This window comes from Sparus aurata, chromosome 8 (assembly GCF_900880675.1).
Source record: "Sparus aurata chromosome 8, fSpaAur1.1, whole genome shotgun sequence".
NCBI classification, from domain to species: Eukaryota; Metazoa; Chordata; class Actinopteri; order Spariformes; family Sparidae; genus Sparus; species Sparus aurata.
Window position 1 is genome coordinate 10,994,533 of NC_044194.1, and position 25,743 is coordinate 11,020,275.

The window sequence follows — 25,743 nt, forward strand, 5'->3', positions numbered from 1 at the left end:
GATTTATCTATATCAGTTCTGTAAACGTTAATCACATGTATGTCAGGAAAAGTGAATGGATGACATGAAACTTGTATTACCACAGAGCGGCTTGTTCCGTCTCTGTAAAGTTTTGTCTCCTCCCGTTTCTCTCTCGTACTTCTTTGCGCTGTCACATCTGATCTCAATCTCAAAGTCATTTGTTTTCAGGCACTCTGAGGAGGAACTGACGAAATCCGTATCTTACATTTGTCAAAGAGAATCTAACCGAAGCACCACTTCCTCTCCTATCTTTGGACGGTACTACCAACGCGCTAATCCTGCAGACTCATGCTCAGTGACACCCTAACACTTGGGTGACACCCAACATGTGAACCTGTGAACAACAACAACAAAAACAAACTTGCTGACAGGAAATGAGCCAATGTAAATGAGTAAATCCCCTTACTGAGATTAAATACGATTGACTGTGAATTCTTTAAACATTTGGTTTGACACAAAATCCGAGTGTCGGACATGATCGCGGTTAGACACCAGTTTATGCAGATAGCTGTTATGTAAACTCAGCCGACGTGACGCCGACAGGATTAATAACAAACACGTAAAAGTTGTGCAAAGGTCGCCTCTGAGGTGAGGTCTATTTTGATGAGGTACAGAGGATATTAAGGCTACCAAATCTTCAGTGATCCATAAGTAAGAACTAACAGCATTAGACAGCAGCTTTCACCCCAGGAAGTCAAGCCTCGGCCCACCTGAGTGGCTTTTAGTATCAACGTCAACATCAGTTGTCAAGAAAAATATTAATCACACTGAAGACAGGAAGTCTTACGAGGCATTTCAGAAGCGATCTCAAGAATCCTATAGAGCCAGTATTTTACATTAAATTAGATACATGTATATGTATTTTCGGCCCTTTGGACACCTTTGGGATGATTTTCAGACGATCCAAGAGGAAGAGGTGTTTTATTTTGGTTTATCTTGTGGTTTATTGATTTTTATTTTTTTTAATTTTCCCTATAAAAGGCAAGAAAAATGCCTGTTATAATCTTTCCCCAGCCAATCATCAGGTATTAAACTTGCAGTTCTAGTCTTTGCGATGCTACAAAATGCGGAAAATCTAAAGATATTTCCTGATAATGTCCCTGTTGTTCAACTAATTAATTATCAAGTCACTGTTGAGTGAAGGAGGTGGGGGGGCGGGGCTGAGACGGCCTGTTGGTCAGCTGTACCCGACAGTAACCCTGTTGGCTCTGCACAGCCATGACCTAAATAACAAGCCAAAGCTTAAAGTAGGCTCTCAACTCACATTCAAATGCCATTACATCAGGATCATCCCGCTTTAACGTCCGCTTACGTCAAAACACCCAAAATTCAAAACGACCCTTCCGGCACGCGTCCGGCTGCGATCTGACACCAAAACAGCGTCTTCTGGTCCGGTTGACTTCTAACTCACACCGGAGCGGACGAGCGTTGGGACGGTTTTACTGAGGCCATATGGCTGCTTTATAAAAAGTGCAGCTTAAGGACACGTTTAAAACTATTAGCATTTTGACCCTGAGGATGACCGGCGGGGCTACTGCGGAGCTCCGGCCACCCGGGCCGACACACCGGCTTCTCAGCGGCTCTCTTCCCCTCGACACCCTGTCATGTTAAGCTGAGCTCTGGCTCAATCTAAGCCTCCGAGGGGTCACGGCCTGAAATGGGAGGTGAACGCCGGGCCTGGCTGAAAGCTTCACTTCCTCCCTGTTGGAACAGACTCCTGATATGAGTCTAGACTACCGATAACAAGATTCATTTTAGCCTTCAGGTGGCTTCTACCGAGACGACTGTACATATTGCACAGTGTTTTACCACATTATCTTCTTTAATTAAACAAAACAAACAGCCAGGACTTCCACTTCCACTCTTTCACTTCCTGATGTTAGATACACAAGGCTTGTTATGAGTACAAATGATTTCGTGAATGCCACCTGAAGTTAACATTTACAGTATAAATATGTAATCCTTTCAGACACGACAGAACATTTCGATTCTTAAACTTGTCTCATATTTTCTGAACCTTCACGGATTAACAAAAAAACAACAAATGTATGTTTCATTAGTTTACAACATCTATCAGTTTATCAGAGCTGAAACACAATTAACCCTTTATTTAAGTTATTAAATGAATCTATCGACAGAAACTAAGCAAATATTTCCATCATTTTCTGATTCCAGCTTCTTAAATATGAGGATTCGCTGCTTTTCTCTGTGTTAATTTAATATCTTTGTGTTGAGACTGATAGTCAGACCAAACAAGACATTTTAAAAGTTACCTTGGACTTTTATTTCACTGTATTTCATAGATGATAACCCAATTTGTCCAGTCCTGCTGTTGCTTCTTGTGATTCACTTAGTTTTTTATTATATTTGTACCAACTGTTTTGTATCAGAGGTAGGAAAAAAACAAACAGCAAATGCCGACTGAAGATCTTCTGTGCCCGACAGATCTCTGTCCTGTTTTATAATTCAGCGGCTGCGACGACCGAGCTGCCACATCCCATCACTCTTTGGATGACAATACAGAGAAAAATCACTTAAGTAAAACACACTGCAGCAGGACAGAAAGAGAGAGAGAGAGAAAAAAAGGTTTTATCGGGTGAGATACACGGCAGAGCTTGAACAGTGAAGCCCTGTCATAGAAATAAACGCTTTTTCTAATCTAAAAAAATAACAAAAATAGATCGAAATCCGACTCTCCTGCGTTATATAAGACAGAGCCTGTAAGAGTGCGTTCACATCCTTGGTGGGTCTCCTCTCGGATAAATATTGGAAGGAAACATTGTTGATTATAAAAGCAGATGAATATCAACAAACAGACGCGAGGGAAATAAAAAAATGGGACGACTGTTTAAAAAGCAGCTATCGCATTTAGTGTAAACACTTTTACAAAGGACACGAGAGGTTCACAAAAACACGGAGGTGGTCCTGCCTCCCCTGGTCTGGTGTCAAACTACTTCATTTGTTATACTTCGTCAAGCTCAGCACAGCAGAGTGGTAGAGTGTATCATTTTAACCCTAATCACTGAAAATATACTTAAATATCTGCTTGAGTTAGCCAAAGTTGTTGCTCAACATTAACCTTTAGATTAGCTTTTTCTCTTTGTCTGGCCCATACTCAGTCAAAAGGGATTTAAACCCTCAGTATCATCCGTCGTGTTAAAGGCCTTGCACACTCATACGGGCGTATTCAGTTATTAGTTTGAAGGTGGGCGGAGCTTGATGCTGGAATTATAAAGGCGCCCAGTAATGATGAGAAATCTGTCATCAGTCTCAACCTTAAAGGTGCAACAAAGCTGACAGGAGAGTCAAGAAAATGTCAATCAAAAACAGCCAGCACGCACCCACACTGTTTTTCATGGTTTACAAGTCACAGCTGGAAAATATGTTAAATTGAGCTGCTTCAGTTTCAGGGTCCCGGTACTACTGGCTCACTGTCAGCATGCACAATACAGTAGAGCAGAGCTATTGTTAATGTTATTAGTAACGCCTGAGCTTGTCCAGCAGTGACGAATCAAAATGTCTGATGTGGAAAACAAATCTGTGTGTATCAAAAACTGTACAACAGGTTGATCAAAGTGAGCTGAGCTGATTTGAAGTGACTTTTTGTGACTTTCAGCCCTTGTGATCGTACTCTGTGAAAGATGCTATATTTAATCAACTTTACTTACTCGGTTTGCTATCATTGAAAGAGCACAAATTTCATTATACAAATCAGTAAGACAACCATTAATAAAACCTTTTTTCACATTAAAAATGTCCTTTTTTTTAGATAAGTGCTTCAAAGAGCCTTTTAAGCCCACTATAGGCTACCTAATCAATTAAATTATTGTTTCAGTAGTTACAAAACTACTAGTAATGGATGAACATCACCAGCAAGAAGCTCTTGAGTGTGCCACTGCAAAATTGATGTGGGACAACAGATCAACAATCATCGGCTACTGCCATTGGTGAATGTCGTTGCATCTGCCGTCAGTCGATGGCAATCAACAAGGTGAAATATTGACTGATACCAATGTTCAGCTGATATATGGATACATCCCGAATGAGCCCTTTAAACGTTCCCATTATTGTGAGAAAAGAGACTTTCTGCATCACTTGATTACAAGCTTGTATCAACTTATAATGCGATTATTTTGACATATATTGCGATATCATGCACAAAAGTGGGAATGATCATTTTTGCATGAAGAGTCCCGATGCTGATGACATCAAATTGGATTTGTACCAAACAAACATGTTATTTCGCATCTGGAAAGCAAGAACTTGTAGGTCAGGACATCTCTGCAGCTTCACGATAATCCTGTTTTTGTGACACATTGTACCTCCATCCAAAACTGCAGCCTCTTGTGACTTGGATATTGCACTTAGCCATAATGCAATTTTGCCATTATTTCGAGTAATTGTGCAGCCCTAGAAAAAGTAAACATACCACGTCTGAACATGTGATGAGCACTGTCTTGTACACAGTTGTCTGCCAGGTTCATTGTTCCACCTCGTGGGTCAATACCATTAGGCTACTTTGACCTGACATGCAGCAACTTAATCTTTGAGTCCAATTAACCTTGTGTCATCACTCACCAACTATTCCAGGAAGCAGTGAAAGCCCTCATTAACCTAAATGGCACCAGTATTAGTTAGCTCTAACTGAAGTCCATTTGTTTTACGTCCTATGGATTTAAAATCCACGATGCTAATTAATGGAATGATCCCCTTTGTTTGGACCGAAAATGAATCATTATAATTATCGCCATTTTAATTAACTGTTCCTGTGAATTGACGCTGCCAGGGTTGTTTTTAAAATATTACAGTAATGCGAGGCTTCCACTGCTGTTACAATAATAATGACAGTTTCTGTGCCATAAGATTACATAAACAGGACCAGGCGTGTTTTCAAACAGGGCACTGATGTGATGCTGGAAGCTCAGAGGAGTCGGCCAGCTCTGTGAACACCGGGTCAGCAGAGGAGGGAGAATGAGGGAGAGCGCGGCTGATAGACGGCGTGTAGGAGTTAATGTAACAGACCAAAGCCTTGTCGTTCTGCCCCGTCACAGTGATCTGTTTGTAATCTTGCGTCAGATGTTTTCTTGGAGCTGAGACGGAGCGAACCCACGGGCTCCATTGTTGGGCAGTCGGGTGGTAGGATGAAGGCATGGAGGAGAAAAGGGCACAAGACCAGAGAGCGTACGTCTCTCTGCTGGAGAGTCGCAGCTGCTCTATTGAAGACGAGCAGCACAGAGAGGTCTGGGCCTCATTGACAGCAGCTGGTTACAGCTTCTTCAGCAGGTGGCGTGGCCTAATTATCAAGGTAGAGATGCCAACAAGCTTGTTTCCCCTTTTCTCTGAGAACATGTGAGAACCAGGAACACGATATTCGGACGATTGTGCGGCGCTGTGTCTGCCACCAATTATAACGATGGGCTTATTGTGCCACATCCTGAGGAAGAGGAGAATTGATGGGGGAAGGCCAGATGTGAGAGGCGTTTTGAGGAGAATGAAGTCACTAAATAATCCAGTTTCAACCTTCTAACTTCGTAGGGTTGGTCGATACGACCTTAACGTAACATTGCAATATTTTAAGGCTATATCACGATGCACGATAGATATCTCTATTTTGAAATCGCCTCAAAAAGCACCTCACTACATTCACCTATCAAATACCTGAATATTGATTATTTGATGCTTGACTATTGGTTCTAATTATCAGTAATGTGGATATAATGATTAAATGGGTAAACACAAGTATCAAAACAAGTATTAGAACAAGAACAGCCTGGTAAGTTCAGAAAATTCATGAAAATACAACACTTATGCAATATCACGTAATAAAGGTATTCAGAATCTAAGATTATATTTAGTCTAATCAGGACAATGATATATACATATATTTCCCAGCCCTACTACTTGAACATTTAAGCTCATAAACCTAAACTATTTTGATTATGCATCAGTTCTTCTTCTCACCCTTACTGAACCTCTAAAGAGGAGTCCATTGGGGATTAAAGAGTGGTGCTTTCTATGTCCAACAAACCATCTTGGACAGAATGCAGACTCCATTAGTTACAGCTGATCAATAGATAACGACAACAGTTAACTAGAATAAACGCCTCGTGGTTGTTTGCCTCCGTTCCAACAGTTGCTGTTCCAGAGCCGTGGCGGTGAATAACAACCAGAGTATTATTTGCAGAATGTTATGAGGTCACTGTGCAATCACAATCAATCATTTTATCCTATTAGACGTTGGTGTAATATTTTGTTATAATCGTTATATGAATTGCTGAGTAATGGCCAAAAATGTGTGGATAAAAGACTTGTTGAGTCACTGAATCCTGGTTTGTTGACGACAAGGAACCAGATCCAAAACAACCAAACCAAGAACCAGCAGATGAGACTTAACTATTCAAACAGATCTAATTTGTAAAAGAAAAAATGTTTCCTGGACAACAGTTTGATTTATAACTTGAGGCTGTAAATCAAACAGCACTGCGGAGAATGAAAAACTACACATGCAGAACACGCTGGATCAGGGATGAAGCCAGAAACCGGGACAGACTCGCCTCTGTTTACACGTCGAGCAAATAAAAGTTGACCGAATCAAACAGTTAATTATAATTACTGCCCACCCTATTGATCAGAGTCCATTTAATTAGGCACTGTTATCCCTCACCCTCCGCCATCAGTGATATGGGGATTAAGTGCTGAACATGCTTCTGAGTAATCCTAGGAGCCCAGAGAGCAACCACTTACACACCACTCAATCAATGAGGCTTGGGATTTGTGGTAAAGCCACTAGCGCAGCATGAATCTGTTATTTCCTGAGCAAAGTCCTTCACCAAGGGCAGAACTTGTCCTACTCTTTACTGCTCTTTTTTTTTTTTTTTTGAATGAAAAATTAACTTCACTGCTCGTTTTCCAGAATGAAAAACGAGGAGAGCGGGTCCAAGACGGGAGCTGACCAGCAGCTTGCTTCCCCATTCGTGTGTGTTTTTTTTTGTTTTTTTTTAAACTAGCTGTGGTTTTGAAGATCTGGCAGAGCGCAGTGACAGCTGCATCCTCCACAGCAGGAGCGGAGGAAGGACTGAGCATCTCAATCCAATAGTAGAAGAAAAAAAACAAAACAGCATAACAACTGGCCGTTTCTGTGGCAACGGCTTGCTGATGCTGCTGTGTTTATGATCCGTCTCCTCCCACCTCTTATCCCCACGCTCCTCCCCCCCAATGGATGACAAAAAAAAAAAAAAATCCCCTTTTTAATCAGCAGTGACAGAGCCTGACCCAGATTGCCTTGAGAAGGCAGCATGGTGGCCTGGTGAGGTTTACTGAGGCCCCAGGGAAACATGATGGGAAGAAGGGAAAAAAAAAAAAGGTGCCACAAGCACGATTAGGCCCCAAACACGATGCAGCAGGATGCCACACGGAGCACCTTTCAGGCTGCCGAGCCTTGTCTCCACTGTTGCAGATGGCGATCTGACAGGGGGAAAAAAAAACATGGCTCATAGCGATAGCGAGAGGATTCAACAAACGGCTCTGCGGGCTCTGGTGAGACGGCCTCAGGGTGTCATATCTTTTATCCAACACTGATCCACTTCCTACAGAGGTCTGACCCATTTACTGGCTTCCAAACTCTGACTTTCTCAGATCTGTCAGGGCCCGGTTTAGGAATAAAAAGTTCACCAGGCCAGAGAAGTTCATCAGTGGAACTGCAAAAGTGATCTGTTGGACCGGTCTGTAGAGTTCGACAGGACTTACCTTTTAGACTAATCTTAGTCTAAAAGGTAAGTCGTGCTACGCCAACTTAACTCAGAAACAAGAGCCAAATTTCTTAATTCTACAAGTTTGTATCTACAAGGTTTGATTCACGATATGTTGCCGACGATCTAATTCAGAATATTTAAAAACACATTTCTGCAGTATCATTGCACCTGTCCCGCCAGCCCCGTTTGCACTTTGGGGACACATATATTATATCTAAAGGCCTGATCTAAAGAGAAAAAACTCATGTTTCAAACAAAGTGCAATTTAATGTTTACTACAGTCTTTCTGTTGTATATGTCCTGCCTTCTTTTTCCCTAGGTATTGAAAATAGCATTGAAAAATACGTATTTTTCAAGGTATTGTATCAAAGTTAGAAATGTCAGTGCCGTGACAACACTGAACTGAAGAACACAAAATAAGCCTAAAATGTAAAAGTGTATTTATTCACTGCATCGTGGTGTCAGTTTCACAGAATCTGACATAAACATAATGTATAAAAAAAAAAGTGCATGCAGTCTGAGCTGAGTCACTTTTTATCACACACACTGACAGAACAGCTCTGGAGTTAGAAGGAAGATACTATGGATCACTAAAATCTCTGTATATTAAGTTTAGTTTACAGTGACGACTGGTAAATGTCAAACTGTCAGGGGAATTCGTTTAGTGCGCCTCCATGTCTAAATAAAAATACAGTTCTTTGGCGCCAGTGTATTTTATATTTTTGTACAGATATTTTGTCCCACCCCAGTATCTCCTGTGTCTTTGCTTCATGGAGGCTTCATCTGTTGACATATGTTTAGCTGCTTTCCTCTATTTTGTGTGTAAGCTGCCCCAAAAATAACAAAATGGGGGATTAAGTCAAACCTCGGGGATGTTTACATCTGATCTGACCAGCCAAGCACCCGACAGACAGGACTGTGCAGATCGTAGCAGCACATGCAGCGGCACAATCGTGGTGTCACTGCGATACTACCCCACAGAACAGAGTGTGGGAGATGATTCACTTCAGACGAGCGGCCAGATGACAAGTCCTCGTGAGGCTACTACACGGCCTGACACACTGCACATATCTGGGAATGTGAAAAACCTCGCGCCAAGTCCACACCCCTCTGAGGCTCATTTAACACGTACAGATAGCTTCGCACACACCCGCCCCGGCCGATTCATATCAGAACCATGTGTAAACAAACAGGAGGCGGCTACTGAAAAATCTAAAATTACTAACAGTGAACACATTTTGCAAAGTTTGTTCCACCAGAACAGGACAGAAAGATATTCCTCTGCTCAAATTCAATTAAAATTTAACTTGAGGCGGTCGTAAATCAATCGCAATGACTTCCCGTTTATCAAAACAGGAGCGCTGTGCAGGGTGAGGTCTCCTTCTGCTCAGCATCATGTTCGCCCACTTTCTGTCTGACTCCTTTAAATGATACTATTTGTGGATAATTGCTGATTAGCTTTGAAACAACGGCAACATGCTGTTGACCAGTTGGACACAAGTTAATCTCATATTCATTACCCTCTCTAGAACCAAGGCCGTCTGGGTAATTTAGCTCTCGGCACGGCAGACGAGGGAGCGCTCTGTCACACATGGTGCACACGGTTCATTACAGGGATGCAGAGAAAGCAGCGGCTGGCTGATGAACGCTCGCCACAACGCCGTTTATCATCTTGAGATAAAACAAACTGTGTTGCTAGGCAAACTCAGCGTGCAGCTTATGGCAGGGACGGAAAAACCCATTTAGAATCTAATCCTTCAAGATGACATTAACATGCGCTGAGTTTAAGTAGCTTATATAAACGCCCTGCTGCAGCAACTGTTTGGAGTCAGAGCATTTTAGCAGGAATGTTGACAAGTCTCTCGAGGATCCCTCTGGGACCTTTGTCACTTCGTGCTGCCGCTATCGTTTTTTTCCCTATCAAACCTGAAACTAAATGTATCCCCGCAGAGCCGAAGTGAAAGCAGCATCGTGAAGTTTATCTCAAGCTAATTTGCCAGAATGTGTAGGTTTGAAATAACGCACGGTAGCCGTGATGAAAGACTGAGATACAGCCTGGAAATAAAACACAAACCAGTGGTTGGAGGCAATAATACAAAGATATGAAAGGCAAATTTTTCTTTTATGGCTTTTTGCTCTCCAGGTAGAAGCGGTTATCTTTTCTCAGGCCACAACGGAAAAAAGGGACCTCTGTGTTCCCCCACAGCTCGTCTGTCATTCCTAGTTTGGTAGTTTGTGAGAGAGAGAGAAAGAGAGAGAGAGAGAGAGAGAGAGAGAGAGAGAGAGAGAGAGAGAGAGAGAGAGAGAGAGAGACACACACAGAGAAAGAGAGAAAGAGAGAGAGAGAGCATGTCGGCCACAGACGCTCCGGAAGGCTGGTGTTTGCCAGTAAAACTCAGAAGCACGCTCTCGGCTGTTGGAGCGGCTGCATCCTGTGACTGCTGTCTGCCGTCGGTGCACGGAGTCATCCTTCTCACTGTTAATTTATTCAATAACGAAATGAGGAAAAGGAAAAAAAAAAGGTCTTTGGACATTTCAGAAATGCTCGCTTAGCATTCAAGACTCTGAGTGGGTGGATTGGTGTGTGTTTGTGTGTGTGTTTGATTGACAGCTAAGCCGGCGAGGCTCGGAGACCAAATGTAAACAAACCACAGTTTACGAGTCAGAGGCCGTTTTTTTTTATTTAGCAGTGGTACTGAAGAGTGAGGAGCGTAACAATCAACCTCGACACTAACCACTGTTAACATTAGCAGGTTATGTTTTGAGATGCTCAGTGAGCTCATGAGCTAACTACCTAACCAAACTGACATTAAACACCTATTTTAAGTAGATGTCGTGGCAGCCAAAGTGTCGCAATCGACATGTCTTTATTTGTAGAATGGAAGGAGACATCAGCTAAAAAGAGACAGAGCAGTGATGTTATTGCTTTGTGCAGTTTAAAATAAGCTAATTTTGTTGGGTATGCTCTGTATAGTGTAAAGCAACCATACATCCCTCTCTTAAAGGGATAGTGCCCATTTTTGGTTGCCTGTCCCTGGAAATGTCCTTGTTTTTAGGGGCATAAGTGTTTAAAAACAGACCACAAAGTGAAGTAATATTTCTTGTTGCAATAAAGACCGGGCCACAGATCCCACCTGTTTTAAGTTTAAATGTGTTGTGTTTCTTTTTGCCAACACAGGGGTCCAATACTCTTCTTCTTCCCCTCCAAAATCCAGGAAGTGTTGAGTGAATCAACAAAATCACCACAACCATGCGTTTAAGCTCGGCACGCAAGAATGGGGAGAGCAAACTACAAGGCCATTTGAACACAGGGACTTCTTGCTGAGAGGCAACTATGCAAACCACTGCCCCACCTTACGTAAAGATGGATTCTGGAGAAAGACAGTTAATGACCAGACAATTAACTATCTTTCCTCAGAATCACTCGACCCACCTTTAAGGATAGTCGAGGAGTAATAATGTCTTATCTAAAGTGTTTCTGTAATCACAGTGTGCCTGTGGAGTGTTTTGTTGTGTGGCTTGCCTGTCTTCTCCGTTTTCAGAGATAATGGAATTGGATATTTAAATGATCTACTGACCACCGAACTGGATGTCCCCAAATTGAATTACAGAAATCCAGCCGCCTCCATATAGAGTCAACATTCAGTTACATAGATGGAGAAACAGTGACAGTCAAAATGCAAAGATGGGGGCGTGTCATGAAACCAATAAATATAATACTTTGTGTAAATATGTGTTTTTTTTTTACATCTGTTGGCACGGCAGTATTGGTCGGTCAGTCTACCGTTTTGAATATCGTGACATGTTGAATAAAACTGTGATTTTTCGCCAAATATATGCAAATTCATTGTGTTTTAATGCTAGCAAATCTTGCTACAATGGCCAACATTAGACATCAACTTAGATAAAACACAATAAAGGGTCCCTCTGACGTTCCCTTCCAAAGGAGAAAATGTGGTGAGGTCGTTTTTACCATAAATACATCCTGACTCTCTGCATGCTGGTGCCCCCCTGCATGATGCCCTTTTTATTTTATGCCATCCCCTGCCCCTCAAACATCTTCGAGTCTGCCACTGTACACGTCTATATGTTGTAAGACATTTTCACTTTGAACATATTTTTCGACAACTTTAGCAAGACTGTCACTTGCGGCTTCCTCTCCACGCAGTAGATGAAGCTGCTTTGGTAAATTGCACTTTAAGCCTCTCCTCCATCAGCACTTTTAAATCTGATCATACATTTCTTATATGTATTATGCAACGAGCCAACGTTTATATGTCCAAATCTGTGGGATTCTACATAAAAAAAGCTATGATGCTGATGAATTAATTAATGTCCTCTCCTACAGTGTATCACAGGCGTGACGTACTGCACATTACAGTTTAATGACCAAATCCAGGCTCTTTTAAAGGGAAACCTGTAGCGGCAGCCAGGGTGGAGTTTGTGCTGTGTGACACACAACGTCAGCCCGAAGCCCTTCTCTGTGTGTCCTGTACAGTATATTTATGCAGGCAGGGGTCCTGTGGGAAGAGCCAGAATTAGCAGTGGATAGTGAAAGGTCATGGAGCAGTGGGAACAGAGATCCTGTTGACGCAATCTGTCCAATCATATTTATTTCCTTTGGCCAGAGACGAGTGCCTACGTCTAGACATGGGAAATAAACCAAAACAACACCACCCTATAAAGTATGCGAGTTTAAGTGTGACTCTGATGCTGGTGGCATTCGACGGTGAAGTGTTTCCTTTTAAGAAGAACGTCCACCACTTGGCGGCACAGTCCTCCAAAAAACTAAACTAAAATCTAAACAGTGACGGTGATCATATCTCAGCCTGACAGAGACAAAATGCTCGCTCCAAAGTCACAGCAGACTTTACTTCAGTGTGTTTTACAGCTGTTTAAACAGCAGTAAGCCGTGTCTGCTGCAGTATACACAGTAAGAGCAGGCAGCCGGAGCCTCTGGAGGAGTTGTTTTTCACAGGCCTGTGTGGTATGCGTGTGCGTCCCGGCCCACTCAGACCCACCTCATTGCTGGCTGGTTGGCATTCCTGCCTCGCTCTGTAATTATGGCTCTTCTCCAGGGCTCTCGGCTCTGCTCTGCCTCACACCGCCGCGCTGTTAAAGGGGCGGGGACTCGCCTCCGTCGAACACGCGCCTTCCTCACCTGGCCATTTAGCTCAGGCTCTAATTTTAACAATAACACATCACCCGGCGAAAATGTGCACCGACAACAGCGGCAGGCGGGGCGAGAGGGGAAAAAAAACCTGCCTCTATTACGCTTGGTGTCATGTGTCGTGAATCAGGGTTAATCAGGATGTTTTTAACCTCGCGCTGAACTTAAAATTATGTGATAGCACGTAATTAAAGTGAATTAAAAGAATTACAGTGAGCGGTGAATCCTCCGTCCTCCAATTGTGTGTGTGTGTGTGAAGCAGGTTCAACTCTCAAAGTTGTGAAAGAGTCTTCACATGCACATAAGCACGCAGACACACACTGGTAATCACATACAGTCGCAGCAGAGGAAGTTTTACTGTACGTGTGCATAAGGCACATCTGTCTCCTGCTGTTATGAGAGACACGTGTCAAGTTTCTGGTCTCACATTTGAGAGGTGTTTTTCTTTCTAGCGGCTGCTTCAAAAGACTCCTAAATTCCCCCTCATACCTTCTGAGAAAAAAAACAACCTGTTTGCAGACACAAAATAACACGAATTTGAAGATGATAGATCCTCTCCACAATGAGACGACGTTTATCTCCTGAATTACATGTTGCGGGACTTAAATCCAGGTGTGTTTGCAGTGAAACCAAACTAGAATATGAGACTGGAGGCCGACAGACCCTGTTCCAAAACCTGCAGGAAATAGGCAAATACTTTGTGTTTCGAGACAAAACTTTGCGCCACTGCGACAACAATGTGAACTTGTTAACGTAAACTGATGAATAATCCAAATACATTATCAGTATGTGAAAGGAAATCTCAGAGAAATTTCACACAATCTACTCCATTCATGCAGCTGGGGGCACATGACACGCCTGCAGCAGAAGGATTAGGACGATCAGCTGAGCGCGACTCAATACCACATTGTTCCTCGCTGCTCACCGCTTGTTTTTCCTCCAGCTCTCCTTGCAGCTTATCAGAGGAGGACAGAACCAAATCTCCCCTCATGCACGCCTGCCAAACTTCAATCAATCGCAGTCCACTTCCCTCCCGCAAACAAGCCACGACGCCGGTGCCAAGACGTCAAAGCCCTTTTGTGGTACTTTTTTTTCCGGCCGCTTTATTGTTTCAAACAAAGCTCGAGGTGCTTTTTTTTTGTGTGTGAGTAAAAAAAAAACGCGCTCATGTTCTGGACAAATAAACACAACAAAAGGCAATTAAGAAAACCAGCTTTGGGCTTGAGATTACAGAACACACTGCGGCCTTTGTTCGCGGGTCACATCTGTATTTGAGTGACAAAAGGTCGCCACACAGCATGCTGCTGTGCGAATGTATCAGAAGAGGGCGAGTGCCAGCCTGAACTCATGCTCCATTCAGCCCCTCATTGTCTCTGCTCCACACTGATAACAAACAGCAAACACTATGCAGACGCATCTCATCCACTCCATCAAAGGCTGATGTGGCAGTCTGGACAACAAGCGGGCAGGTCCGCGTCAAAACAAGGAAACATGCTATTAAATGGATCTGTGGCTGTGGTTCGTGGGGCAACTCCTCTGCTCCCATGAGCAACAGATTTAAAGCTAAAAGTGTAAGCCTCAGACTTAAAGGAACATTTTGACATTTGAGAAAAATACTTATTTGCTTTCATTGCCTTACATCAGAAAGTTGATAACGCTCTCAAGTGTGTATGATAAATATGGAGCAAGAGCCAGCAGCCAGTTAGCTTAGCATAACCAGCTCATAACCCTCCATAAAACTGCAAATTCATAGTTTTTTTTTTTTTTAATATTGATTAATCACATTAACTGTGCTGGACAGAGCAAAGCTAACTCTTTAACTCTCCTTTATTGCCAGTCTCTGTGCGAAGCTAAGCTAACTCTTAGCTTTAGCATACAGCCAAGAGTTGTATCAACCTTCTCATCTAACTCTCTAGAAAAGCAAATGAGCATATTTCCCAAAATATCAAACATCTGTCAGTCTTCTTTAAGCAGTCTTCTTTAATACACTGTTGTGTGTATTAGCACAGTAACATATCTCACTGGTGTTAAATTTCTGCCGTGGATTCACAGAAAACAGCAAGAGGAGTAAAAAAACCCTGCATGGCTTAATGGGCAAAGTAAAGCTACCTTCTGTGTGCCAAAATAGCAAAATATACACATCACAGCAAATACATATCCCTGAACAGCCATTGTGTGTTCAGAACTTTGCACAGAAAGCACTTTGAATGCACCTTTAAACCGCGAAGAGCCGCATCAGCAGCATCTTGCCTTTGAGAGAGGATTGAGCGAAGCAGACGCATTTAACCCGCATCTGGCCTCTTCGCCACTGAAGCCGCTGTAATGGAGATTAAAAAGCTCCAAGATCTGCTCACCTGGCGCTCATGTGAACCAGCCCATGCATGGAACAAAGGGAGATGGTGTGCAGCAGAAGAGCACACATACCATATATACTGTGTTGACTCAAACTGTGCAAACATTGCACCTGAAGGTGATGAACAAACACGTTCACGGTTGACTTTGTGCTGCACCAGTTTTAGTTGCCTTGGGAAATCAGTGTGCTGCTACACAGATTATTAATTTCCAGCGAGATAATCATCTTTTTTTTCTTGAACAGTAATTTCACTCTGCTAATGTTTCTCAACAGCTGTGGCCTTCGGAAACCTTTTTCCCCCCCCCAACAAAGTAGGCAGAAAGCAGAAAGTAGACTGGTAACATTGTGTTTCGTACAGTTTTCTGAACATGGCTCACCTATATAGAGTGAAGAGTCTTTCTTCTTCACATGATCATCAATGTAGGACACCCCAAGGGGCTGCACCGGCGTGGCTCCAATCCCCAGCAGGACCTGGGCTCCAATCAGCAGCAGGTACATCATGTTAGTGTTGGCCTTGTTGGCGCACACACTGTCCTCCGCCTCGTTGATGGTGTTGTTGGAGCAAGCATCCCGACCTAAGTCAGTCCTCCACGTTTCCCCTATCTCATATTGATTAGTCAGAAACTCAGGAAGAGCTGATAGAAGGGCGCCGAGCGCCATGACGATGCCCCCACAGCCAATCAGACGGGGTCGATGTGCTTTGGCCCCAAAGTAGCTGACAAACAGGATCAGTGCCAGGTTGCCTATCTCGAAGCTGCTGGCTATCACTCCTACGTCAGCACTTTGCAGGTTGAACCGCCGCTCCAGGGTGGTCAGCACACTCACCTGAAAACAAGACAGAGACACAAAATCAAACCAGGATCATGGGAACGATGCTGAAGGAGGCAAAAAAAAAGTTTCTGTGCAAACACATACAAAACCATAAACGAGGGAATCTAATCCCATCAAATGAATGAGAATATTCATCATATGATTCATATGAACAGTGTCATAAGAATTTACTCTGTACCCTTTACAAATGGCGTGGTATTAATACACACAGACTGTCTCGCAATCAGACGGCTCACAAAGGTGGTCTGTCTCACATTGTGCTCGTATCTAAACTAAGTGTGAAAGCACAGCGTGACCACAATCTAAGGAAGAAAAAAAAGCTGTGAAATATGTTCAGTCGTCACCAAACTACCACTTCCTGCTAGCTTAAAGGACAAGTTCACTCAAAAATGTTTACAGCGTTCTGAAACATGTCCCCACATACTTCAGTTGTTTTGGAGAATGCTGCAACACCTTTTCGCCGTGAAGCTCCGAGAAATGTTTTGTGGACTACCACTAAAACTTCACCTGACTCGCCATCTAGTGCCGAGTACACAATGACTGAATTTTCCTTTAAGTAACTCTTTTCTTTTCCGTAAGCACAGCCAAAGCTAGTGAAAGCACGACTCCCATTTATGGTTGACTTGAACGATGTTTTGCCGATAAGTCTGCCAGCTCCACTAATTTCTATATTTAGATCTGATCACAGTTTGGAGAGAACAGAAACACTCAACAATACCAGGTTTAAGCACACGGATCAGGTGCCCTTATACAGATATTATACCCAGATACAGTTCACACACACTACTAAATGGGGCCTGTACTGTATTTTGATTCTTTTGGACAGGCTCTTGGAAGAAAGTGTGTGTTTTTTCGTCATCAGACATTACAACCATGCCGTTTCCATTGGAATAACAGGCTGCGGCTTCTCCCTGGAAACAGGCCTCTGTTTCTGATTAGCTGGGCACTGCATCTTTTTTCTTCCATGTCTTCAGTGAGAACAGCTCATCACAAGCTTCTCTCTCCCTCTCTCTCTCTCTCTCTCTCTGTCTCTCTCTCACCAGCTGTCAGCCACACACGAGCTCGAGCCGACCAGTAACTTCCAGCTGAAGCAAACACAGCGAAAACGGTTGTTTAGCGCCAATCAGGTTTTTGTGTGTTAACCGCAGTTGTCAGAGATTAATTACTGTTAAAATGTTTATTTGCACTGTATTTTAAAGACTTTATAACAAATCTGTTGTGAGGCGGAGCAACGTGGGAACAGCCTTTGTGCCATGTGAACCGCAGAGTCACATTTAAACGGTTGTCAAGCTATTTTCAGAGCTGTCCCAAACTGTCCTCGAGAAGGCATCACAATTTTCCATTTCCCACATGGTTCCGTTAAAGAGTTTTGATTGAGCTCTAGAAAAAAAAATAAAAGCCTCCTGCCAACACAAACATCTCCATCTGAACAGAGTGACTTCACTGAAAGATGAATCGACTCGCGTTTTTTGCCGCTGGAACATTTTTTCCATCAAATGCTCAATTATGCCAGCTTGATGTACACAGTTGATTAGGGATTGGATGGAGCTATGTTTGAACACGGCACTTCAAGGAAAAATGTGGAAGTGTACTCTTTTTTTTTCCATGCACTTGAGTTTCACCTTTAACTTGACATTAAGTGAGATACTTTGCTATCATCACAATTTCCCATATCCCAAAGTGACGTCCGCAAATTGCTTCTTTTGTCCAGCCAGCAGCCTAAAACCCAAAGACTCTTTGTTTACTGTTACAAATGACAAAGAAAGGCAGAAGATCCTTACGTTTTAAAGGTCCAAGCTGGCAGACGTTTGACACTTCTACTTGTAAAACGACGGAAACAATTAATCGGTTATCAAAAAAGTTGGCGACTAATTTTCTTTTCTATTGGCGGACTGACAAATCACTGCAACTCTGATCTAGCTCAAACACTGCTCACTGCCTGCACCACAGTGTTCTTAAAGGATAAGTTCACCCAAACAAAAAAAAAATCATTATCTTCTCAGCCTCGTGCTGACGGAAAGTCATGTGAAGTTTCAGAGTCCACAAAACATGTCTGGAGAGTCACAGCCAAATAGCGTTGCAGCTTTCTCCTACACAGCTGAAGTAGATGGGGACCAAAAAACTACACAACCCCGTCCAAATCTCCAGAAGCCCCGAGACCCCAAATTGATTTGAAGAGATCATCTTTACATCCTTGACACGTTGTCGAGCTTGTGCACCCACTTCAGATGCACAGTGAGGAATGTGGCTTTAAAATCGGTATAAATAACATCTTTTCAAATCAAATCCGAAATGTTTTGTGGACAACTTTTCTCGGGGTGAACTTGTCCTTTAAACATTTACTTGTGTTAAATTCAGCATGCCTCATCAGCCTTTGACCTCAGTGACATTTTCAGCACTGGGTCTTCTTTGTTTCCTCCAGTATGTCTGTGAGCAGCTGCAATCAACACTCCAGTTCTTGCCGCTGAATCAGTCATGACCATGAAATTGACATTTAAGACCTTAAAAGTTTTAGCTGTGACTTGATTCTGTGGCATGAAGCAGTGTGACTCGCTGGAGCAGTTTTGCTGATCTCTCAGAGAAGAAACCATCAACGCTTCAGTTCTGTCACCTGTTTCTAACAATGCCACCTGATCACGCCCTCGCTTGCTGTAGTAACAACTCTCCTCTCTATTCTGTTCTGTACTGTCCCCTTTGAGGCCATATTTAATGCACAACAGGCGAACAGCAGATGACCAGGCAACACTGTCAACATGAACAAACAGTATACAGCCAGTTTGCCTTGTCATTAGGGTTGAGAAAACATTGTCCTCTGTGACTTTTAAGAAGCAGAAGTGACAGCAGGTCGCTCCTGCAGCTGCTCTCAACACAACTGCAGAGACTCCTTCACTCCAGATCAAAGCACGGGGAGGATGATTGTTGGGAGTTGTCATGCCGGAGTGCCTTTGGTGGAGTTGAGTAGATAGAAAACTTCACAATGAGTCATGACGACTCTGCCCCTTGGGTGGCTCTTTTCTCACAAATGCGAACACACTGGACGGGCAGCATTTACGCCTGGCTGGCTCCGCCCGGCTGAGGTCTGGATCGCAGCGTTCAGCTCTCATCCAGTCCTCAGAAAACGACGCCTAGCCGAGCCCCAACAACCTGCTGATGCTGTGGCTTTAGCTACACCACAGGACAAAGCAGAGGAGCCATGATCCAATCCAGTCACCCCCCCATCCCATCACGGGCGGCCCAAGTGAGCGACGTGACCGGCGGTGGAAACACTCTGGATGAGTTAAGCCACTTTCAACGTGTTTTGTCCACTCTGACTTAAAACAGGCAGCCTTTCCAGGAGGATTATACCAGGGATAAATTATATAGGAAAAATCGAGTTCTTACTGGTCAGTGGTCACAGCCACACTGACTCAAACGGTGGAAATATTTAATCTGTTGCATGGCAACAAAACAAACCACGTCACGCTGCTGTCGTCCGAAAAAACGTCTGAACACATGGAATCCCAACTTCCACAGAGTTTTCAGGAGGTACTCAGAGTCAGTATTATCAGCTCGATGCTGACATTTACTTCAGCACATTAAGTTTTAGCGCTGACGTGAAAGTGCTGAAATGGGGCTATTTGCAAAGGCACAGCGGCTGTTAATAACTGAAGCTGCGGCTATTTGGAAACATTTCCACTCAGTTTTATGGGGTGTAACCTGCTGAAGGTTGACTAAAGGTTAGCTAAAGGTGCTGCTCACTGCTCCGAATAAGAGGTTTCAAAGAGCTATTTTAAATTGTTCTTTTATGGGCGTCTAAAAGAAGCTACATCTCCAGTATTAGTCGTGTGGATGTGGCGTGTTCTAGACTGTTTCGAGCACATGAGCGAAGTTTGGACACGTGCATTTTTGTTTTTCCAGTTCATGCACGTGCTTCAGAGAGCTTTTCACATACAGTACAGAGGATTTTAAAAAAAACTACCTATTTCCTTTTTTTTTACTTTCACTTGTTTATTAATCATAAACATGCTCATTTTTAAACTTTTACACTTTCTCAAGTCACCTGAAGGCAGTGGATCTGTTAATGGTCACACCTGTGCATTATGTAATGAACAAGGCCAGACGCACCAATAATAAAGTATGTTGGTTTTGATTTATCGGCTGTATTTTAACCTGAAATACAACTGAAGTGTTTGACGTCTCCTCATACATTTGATTAACAAATGGATGAAAAAAACTAAATAGGCATAACATCTGATATTTGAGCTGAGACGAGCACAGTTCAGGTTCAGGCGTCTTTTTCAGCCCGAGCTCTGAAGTGTCAGATTTGGTTCTTATCAGCGAGGTGTTACTATCACCAGCAGAGCACCGACACTCAGGAGCTGCAAACACAGAAGTCACAAAAAGAGCTTCCGAGTACTTAACAATGTGAATGTCAGCTCCTGCAATTAAAGTCGGATGAAATTACATCAGAGAAATGTGAGTCGGTCATCGTGTTTTGAAACATCATTGAGTCGTACGTCAAAAGGAAATATTCACAGGTGCAAAACACATCTGAAAATGAGACCATTTGAACCAGATCTAATCAATCACATAATGGATTTGGGATCAGTGAACCTCTCACTCTTCAGCTCAACATTATTTCCTGTTTGATCCAGCAGCGCTCGGACTCCAACCAACGATTATTCACTCTATCGATAGCGATTTTCTCATGTCAGAAATCAGTGAAAAAGAACGTTTGCTGTTTGGGGAAGTCAAAAAACAAATTATCAGAGCAGTCACATTTTCTAGAACTATACAGCTTTAAAACTACAGCATATAGCCAGTTTATCAATGTTATCGTTTGTAGATATGGGATTGTATTGATCTGTTGTGTTAAAGCCTCTAATAATACGACTATTTTCGATAATTTAGTCATTTAAACCTGTCGTCAAGTGAAAACTGAGGGGAGAAAAGCTACAGTTTCTCAGTTTCCAGCTTCTAATTGGAGATTTGCTGCTTTGTTGTGTAACAAATCGTAGTAAACTGAATACTTCTTTGTTTAAAAGACCCAAGTCAGAAATAAAAACACTTCAAGATGTCATCTCGGACTCTTCTCACTATTTTTTATGACATTTATAGATGAAATGATCTATCACAGTAGTCTCCAGATTGTTAATAATTGTAAATATGGTATTTAGTGCAGCCTTAACCTCCTGTAAGCCAATTAATTTAACTCTTTACTTCAGATGTCTATCAGGTCTGCCTTTGTTTTGACCCGAAAAACAATAAAATATCAAAGTGACTTTAAGAGAACTGAGAAAACCCCCCGAATAAATCAGGGAACAGACTCAAATCTGCACCTCTGTGGTGTGTTCCTGTGCAGGTTGTCTGTCTCTCGTCTGTTCACTTGCGGCCAGGCTGCTAAATCAGGACGACCCAGCACGCTGCTAAGTGTCTTGTACTGTAAGCAGCTCACAGAAAGCAAGACGACCATGATAGTTCACTTTTGTCCCTCCGCTGCCAGCAAACACTCTTAAGCTCCATCATCCAATCAGGGGCAGAGTAGCTCACGCAGGTCGAGACCAGTTCATCAGATTGTCACCGACCCCGGCACCTCATGTCCTGCCCATGTAAATTAAGCTCCATGTAAATTGGCTCTGTTGTGTTTGTCCGACAGAAACCGACCGGAAAGCCTTTGTGTGTTTGCGCGCTTCAATTCCAAAGCTCACCTGAAACTCCTGGTTTTTATTGTTCGAGCTGTTTGAACAGGTGTCCTGAACCAACGTGCACAAAAGCAGAACCAAAGTGCACTACCTGTTTTATCAGAATTGCAACCACAAAAGAGGAATAGTATCCTCCGTGGTGGCTTGAACCGCCGTGCTCGGACCGCTGGCGGGATTGCTTGATGCTCAGCAGGTCCACTCACAGAGAAGATAAGATGTTCCACTCCAAATATGGCCAAGGCATTCGGAGAGGGTTTAGTCTATTAATTGTTGAGTGTTTCTTGGAGAACAAACATCACTAATGTCGAAACTAAAAGTTCACAGGGGGGGAGCTGCCCGAGGCTGCGGAGTGCTCCTCTGGGACGCTCTGAGGAATATTTTGGAGCGCTTCTGGGAGCTTTTATCCCACAAAGTCTGTATTAGAGCGTCTACACGAGTGGCGTTTACTGTGTTTTGGTGTTTTTATCACATAAATCTCACATTTAGAGGTTTTAGAAGAAGATGAGTCCTGTTTTAAACCCTGCAGAATAATAGTAAAAGTGAAAGAGTGATTAGAGTGATTAGGGGAAAAAAAAAGCAGGAGATAAGAAAGCTAGAAGAGGGGTCCTTGACCTTGAATGACATTTTTGGTAGAAACTAGCCTTCTCGAACATAATACGACTCTTATTACTATACTAACCAGAGCTTAAAGCTATAAGTGTGACTCAGTTTTAATCAAATCCATTAAAAAGATGAATTAAGACAGATTATCAGACATTCAGCGGCACAGTTTGCTCACAACTACAACAAACAGCAGCATGAAATGTGTCCTACGAGCTGAACTTTGCTATTCTGTGTCTGTGTTTCATTGAGCAGCAGAACCCAAAACACAAGTGTGACTGTGACTACAGCAGGTCTCAGATCAGACACCTGCCTGCCGTGTGTTGCACTCACCAGGTACGCTCCGACGGTGCCCTGTGCCAACATGAGGGCGCATTCCGATATCAAAAATATCTTGATATTTGAGAAGCAGGAGGAGTTTTTCCGGAGGCCGTCTCCTTCCAGCATGTTCCCGCCGCTCCGGTCCGAGTCCCGGTGCTTCTTCACCTGCATCCTCGCTCACTTTTTTTTGTTACCCACACAGCACTGCGAGAAACCGAAACACACGAGAGCAGGATGACCGCATGAAGACACTGGCTGGTAACTCTCCTCCCTCCCGCGCCTGAAGGCTACATGCGCGAGGAGCGCTCCTCCTTCTCTCGGGGTTTCTTTTTTTTCTAGAATTTTGTATTTTCTTTTACATGTGACAAGCTACGAAACACGCATCCAAACTCTCCGCGGGGCTGCGCCGGCTTCGTCCGCGCCTAAACATCGCTTCCCCGTCGACGAGCAGGAACATGTGAACTCCCCGAAGGTGTAAGTGAAGCACGGGCGCGCGGACCTCTGTCACATCGCATGTCTTGTCGCGTGTGTATGTGTTTGGAGCAGCAGGTGAAGAGGTCTGGTCTTCCTTCTCTTCTTCTTCTTCTTCTGCCTTCTCTTCTAACTCCTGCCGCTCCGGACTGTCACGCTCCTTCACGCACAATGACTCGCTCTCTGTCTGTGCGCTGCCTGCCACCTCTCCTCTCCACTCCTCTCCACCTCCTCCTCCTCCTCGCGGCCCTAGAGGCGCTGTGCAGCAGCTTCGCAAGTCTGCTCAGCTTCCCTCTGAAAAAAAATAAATAAATCACTCCACTAGTCCTGCGGGACGCGGTGTGTGCGTGTGTTGCCGAGATTCACAGCGAGTTTTAAAGTGATTTGCTGTTTTTTTTTTTTTTTTGTCTGATCATGTCTCCCCCCCCCCCCACAAAACACAATAAATCTACAGGGATTATTGTCTGTGGAGTCTCAGGGCTGCGTGGGGATTATTTTAGAGCTGGAGCTGGGCCCCATACGTCATGAAATCAATCGACAGACAATATCTCTCAGCTATTTTGATCATCAATGAATCGCTTTTAAGTTGTTTACTAGGGAAATATGTTAAACATGTTCCTGTTCAGGCCTCTTCACTGTGAGAATGTGATGCTTTTCTGTGTTTTATGTCATTGCACACAGAATATCATTGGATTTTTACAGTCTGATATATGTTTTGGATCTGAGATGTAAACCGCAACTTTCATCACGATACGATATCATATCGAATCTTTGGATCGCGATACGATATGTGCCGATATCACAAAGTATTCCACAATGCGATTTTGATTTGATTTGATACGATACAGCAGCCTGTGATCGATGTGAGATTATATCATTGCCCATTTAACACAATCACATATGTATCAACTCACAAAAAGCAACTTAAATATGATTTGACAATTTTATCACTGAAGTCTTCAGTGGAAAATCTTATTGTATCAGTGGTTCCAGACAATTAAATGGAAAACAATCTATTATTTTTAATGAAAAAGGAGCTCTGTTCAGAAAGGAGTTGCGAATAAACGGACAGGTGCCATGGGATTTTCAAAATGGTGTATCCTAACATTGTTTTCACTTTTCATGTATGCTGTTGGATTGTTGATCGTTGAATCGATATATTGAACCTGATCGATGTATTGTTACACCCCTCGTATTTACTAGGTTTACTCGGCCCTCATAGACTAAACAATTCATTCATGAATTACATTTGATTTAAAGGTGCAATATGTAAGAATTGACCATCTTTGAATTCATACTCAAAACAAATAACACATCACTAGAGTAACCGCTAACTGCTGCTAACTGCAACTGCTGTTAACAAGTTAGCTCAGTTTTCCATGCAGCGGTTCAGATCGGGAACTAGGCGTTTACGTCGTTAGCACAAGGGCTAGCTGGTTAGCATGCCAACCTCAGTAGATACCTCTTCAGAATAATACACAGAAGTCATAACATCAAAATGTTTCTGAAATTATCACATTCATAATAAGGCACGTACCCGCCTGTGTCACCAAAATATGTTTTCTTAACATATTGGTGTCTGTACGGATGAAATAAACCAGATATAGTGTGTTAATTATTTAACTTTCCAGGTCCATGGATGCTAATGAGTGAGGCTAGCCATTTCCCCTCTGTTTCCAGTCTTTATGCTAAGATAAGCCAACCAGCTGTAGCTTTATATTCATCGCAGCAAACAGGAGACAACAATGTTGTCATCTAACTGTCCCAAAACAATTCCTTAAAACACTCAATCAAATATCAGAATACTTATCGATAAAATCTGTCACTCAGCTCATCGACTTATCGACTAATCCACCAATCGTTGCAGCTCCTGCTCTGTCATGCTTCGGTGAGGTTAAAGCAGGAGCTGTCATGTTTCCAACACTTATTATTGGATTATAATGTTGTCAGCATGTCTGGAATGAGGTACTGCAGTGGCTATGATGTAATGTGACCACATAATGTGATGATGATGGGGTGGAACTAAACAGGATGATAAACAAATGTTGAGTAGAGGCTGCAAGGGTTTTATGAGCGGCGGCGGCGGCACGAGGACGCGTAAAGGTCAAGGAGATGAACTAGTAGTCTGATGAACTGTGGAATATGTTTTTGAATCACACTGAAGATTTTAAAAACTTGTCGTAACCCCACAGTGAAATGAAAGAGGAATTATTGTTTGCCAGATATTTTCTATTCAGATTTGTCCACCTGACCCATAGTTCCATAACCATAGTAAACTCAGAGGACCTGAAACAAACTCTGTCTCACTTCCCTTAAAACTACAGATGAACCGCTCCACAATGAGGCCGATTATCGATCGCTGCATGATTTAACAGTCGGCTGTGATTCAGGTCAGCACCCTGACTCTCAGACTGGAGTCGTGGCAGGTGTCCAATGCAAACTGATCATTAATCACAGACGCTCTCTCGCTCTTGACCAGCACACTCCCACACAAGAAGATCCTTCCCACACTTCTGCATGTTGCTTCCTACGTCCGGCCTGCCG

At 43.1% G+C, this 25,743-nt stretch overlaps 1 protein-coding gene across 1 annotated transcript in view; it reads right to left on the bottom strand.

Moving 5' to 3' along the window:
- slco3a1a (solute carrier organic anion transporter family member 3A1a) overlaps window positions 1–23,441 on the bottom strand; it is a 39,293-nt gene extending 15,852 nt beyond the window's left edge. The window contains exons 1-2 of the mRNA XM_030426639.1: window positions 22,741–23,441; window positions 15,673–16,120 (exon numbers count right to left, since the gene is read on the bottom strand). Coding sequence (XP_030282499.1) covers window positions 15,673–16,120; window positions 22,741–22,899 — 607 coding nt within the window. The 5' untranslated portion in view covers window positions 22,900–23,441. The remainder of the gene's footprint in view (window positions 1–15,672; window positions 16,121–22,740) is intronic.
- Window positions 23,442–25,743: the final 2,302 nt, after the last annotated feature.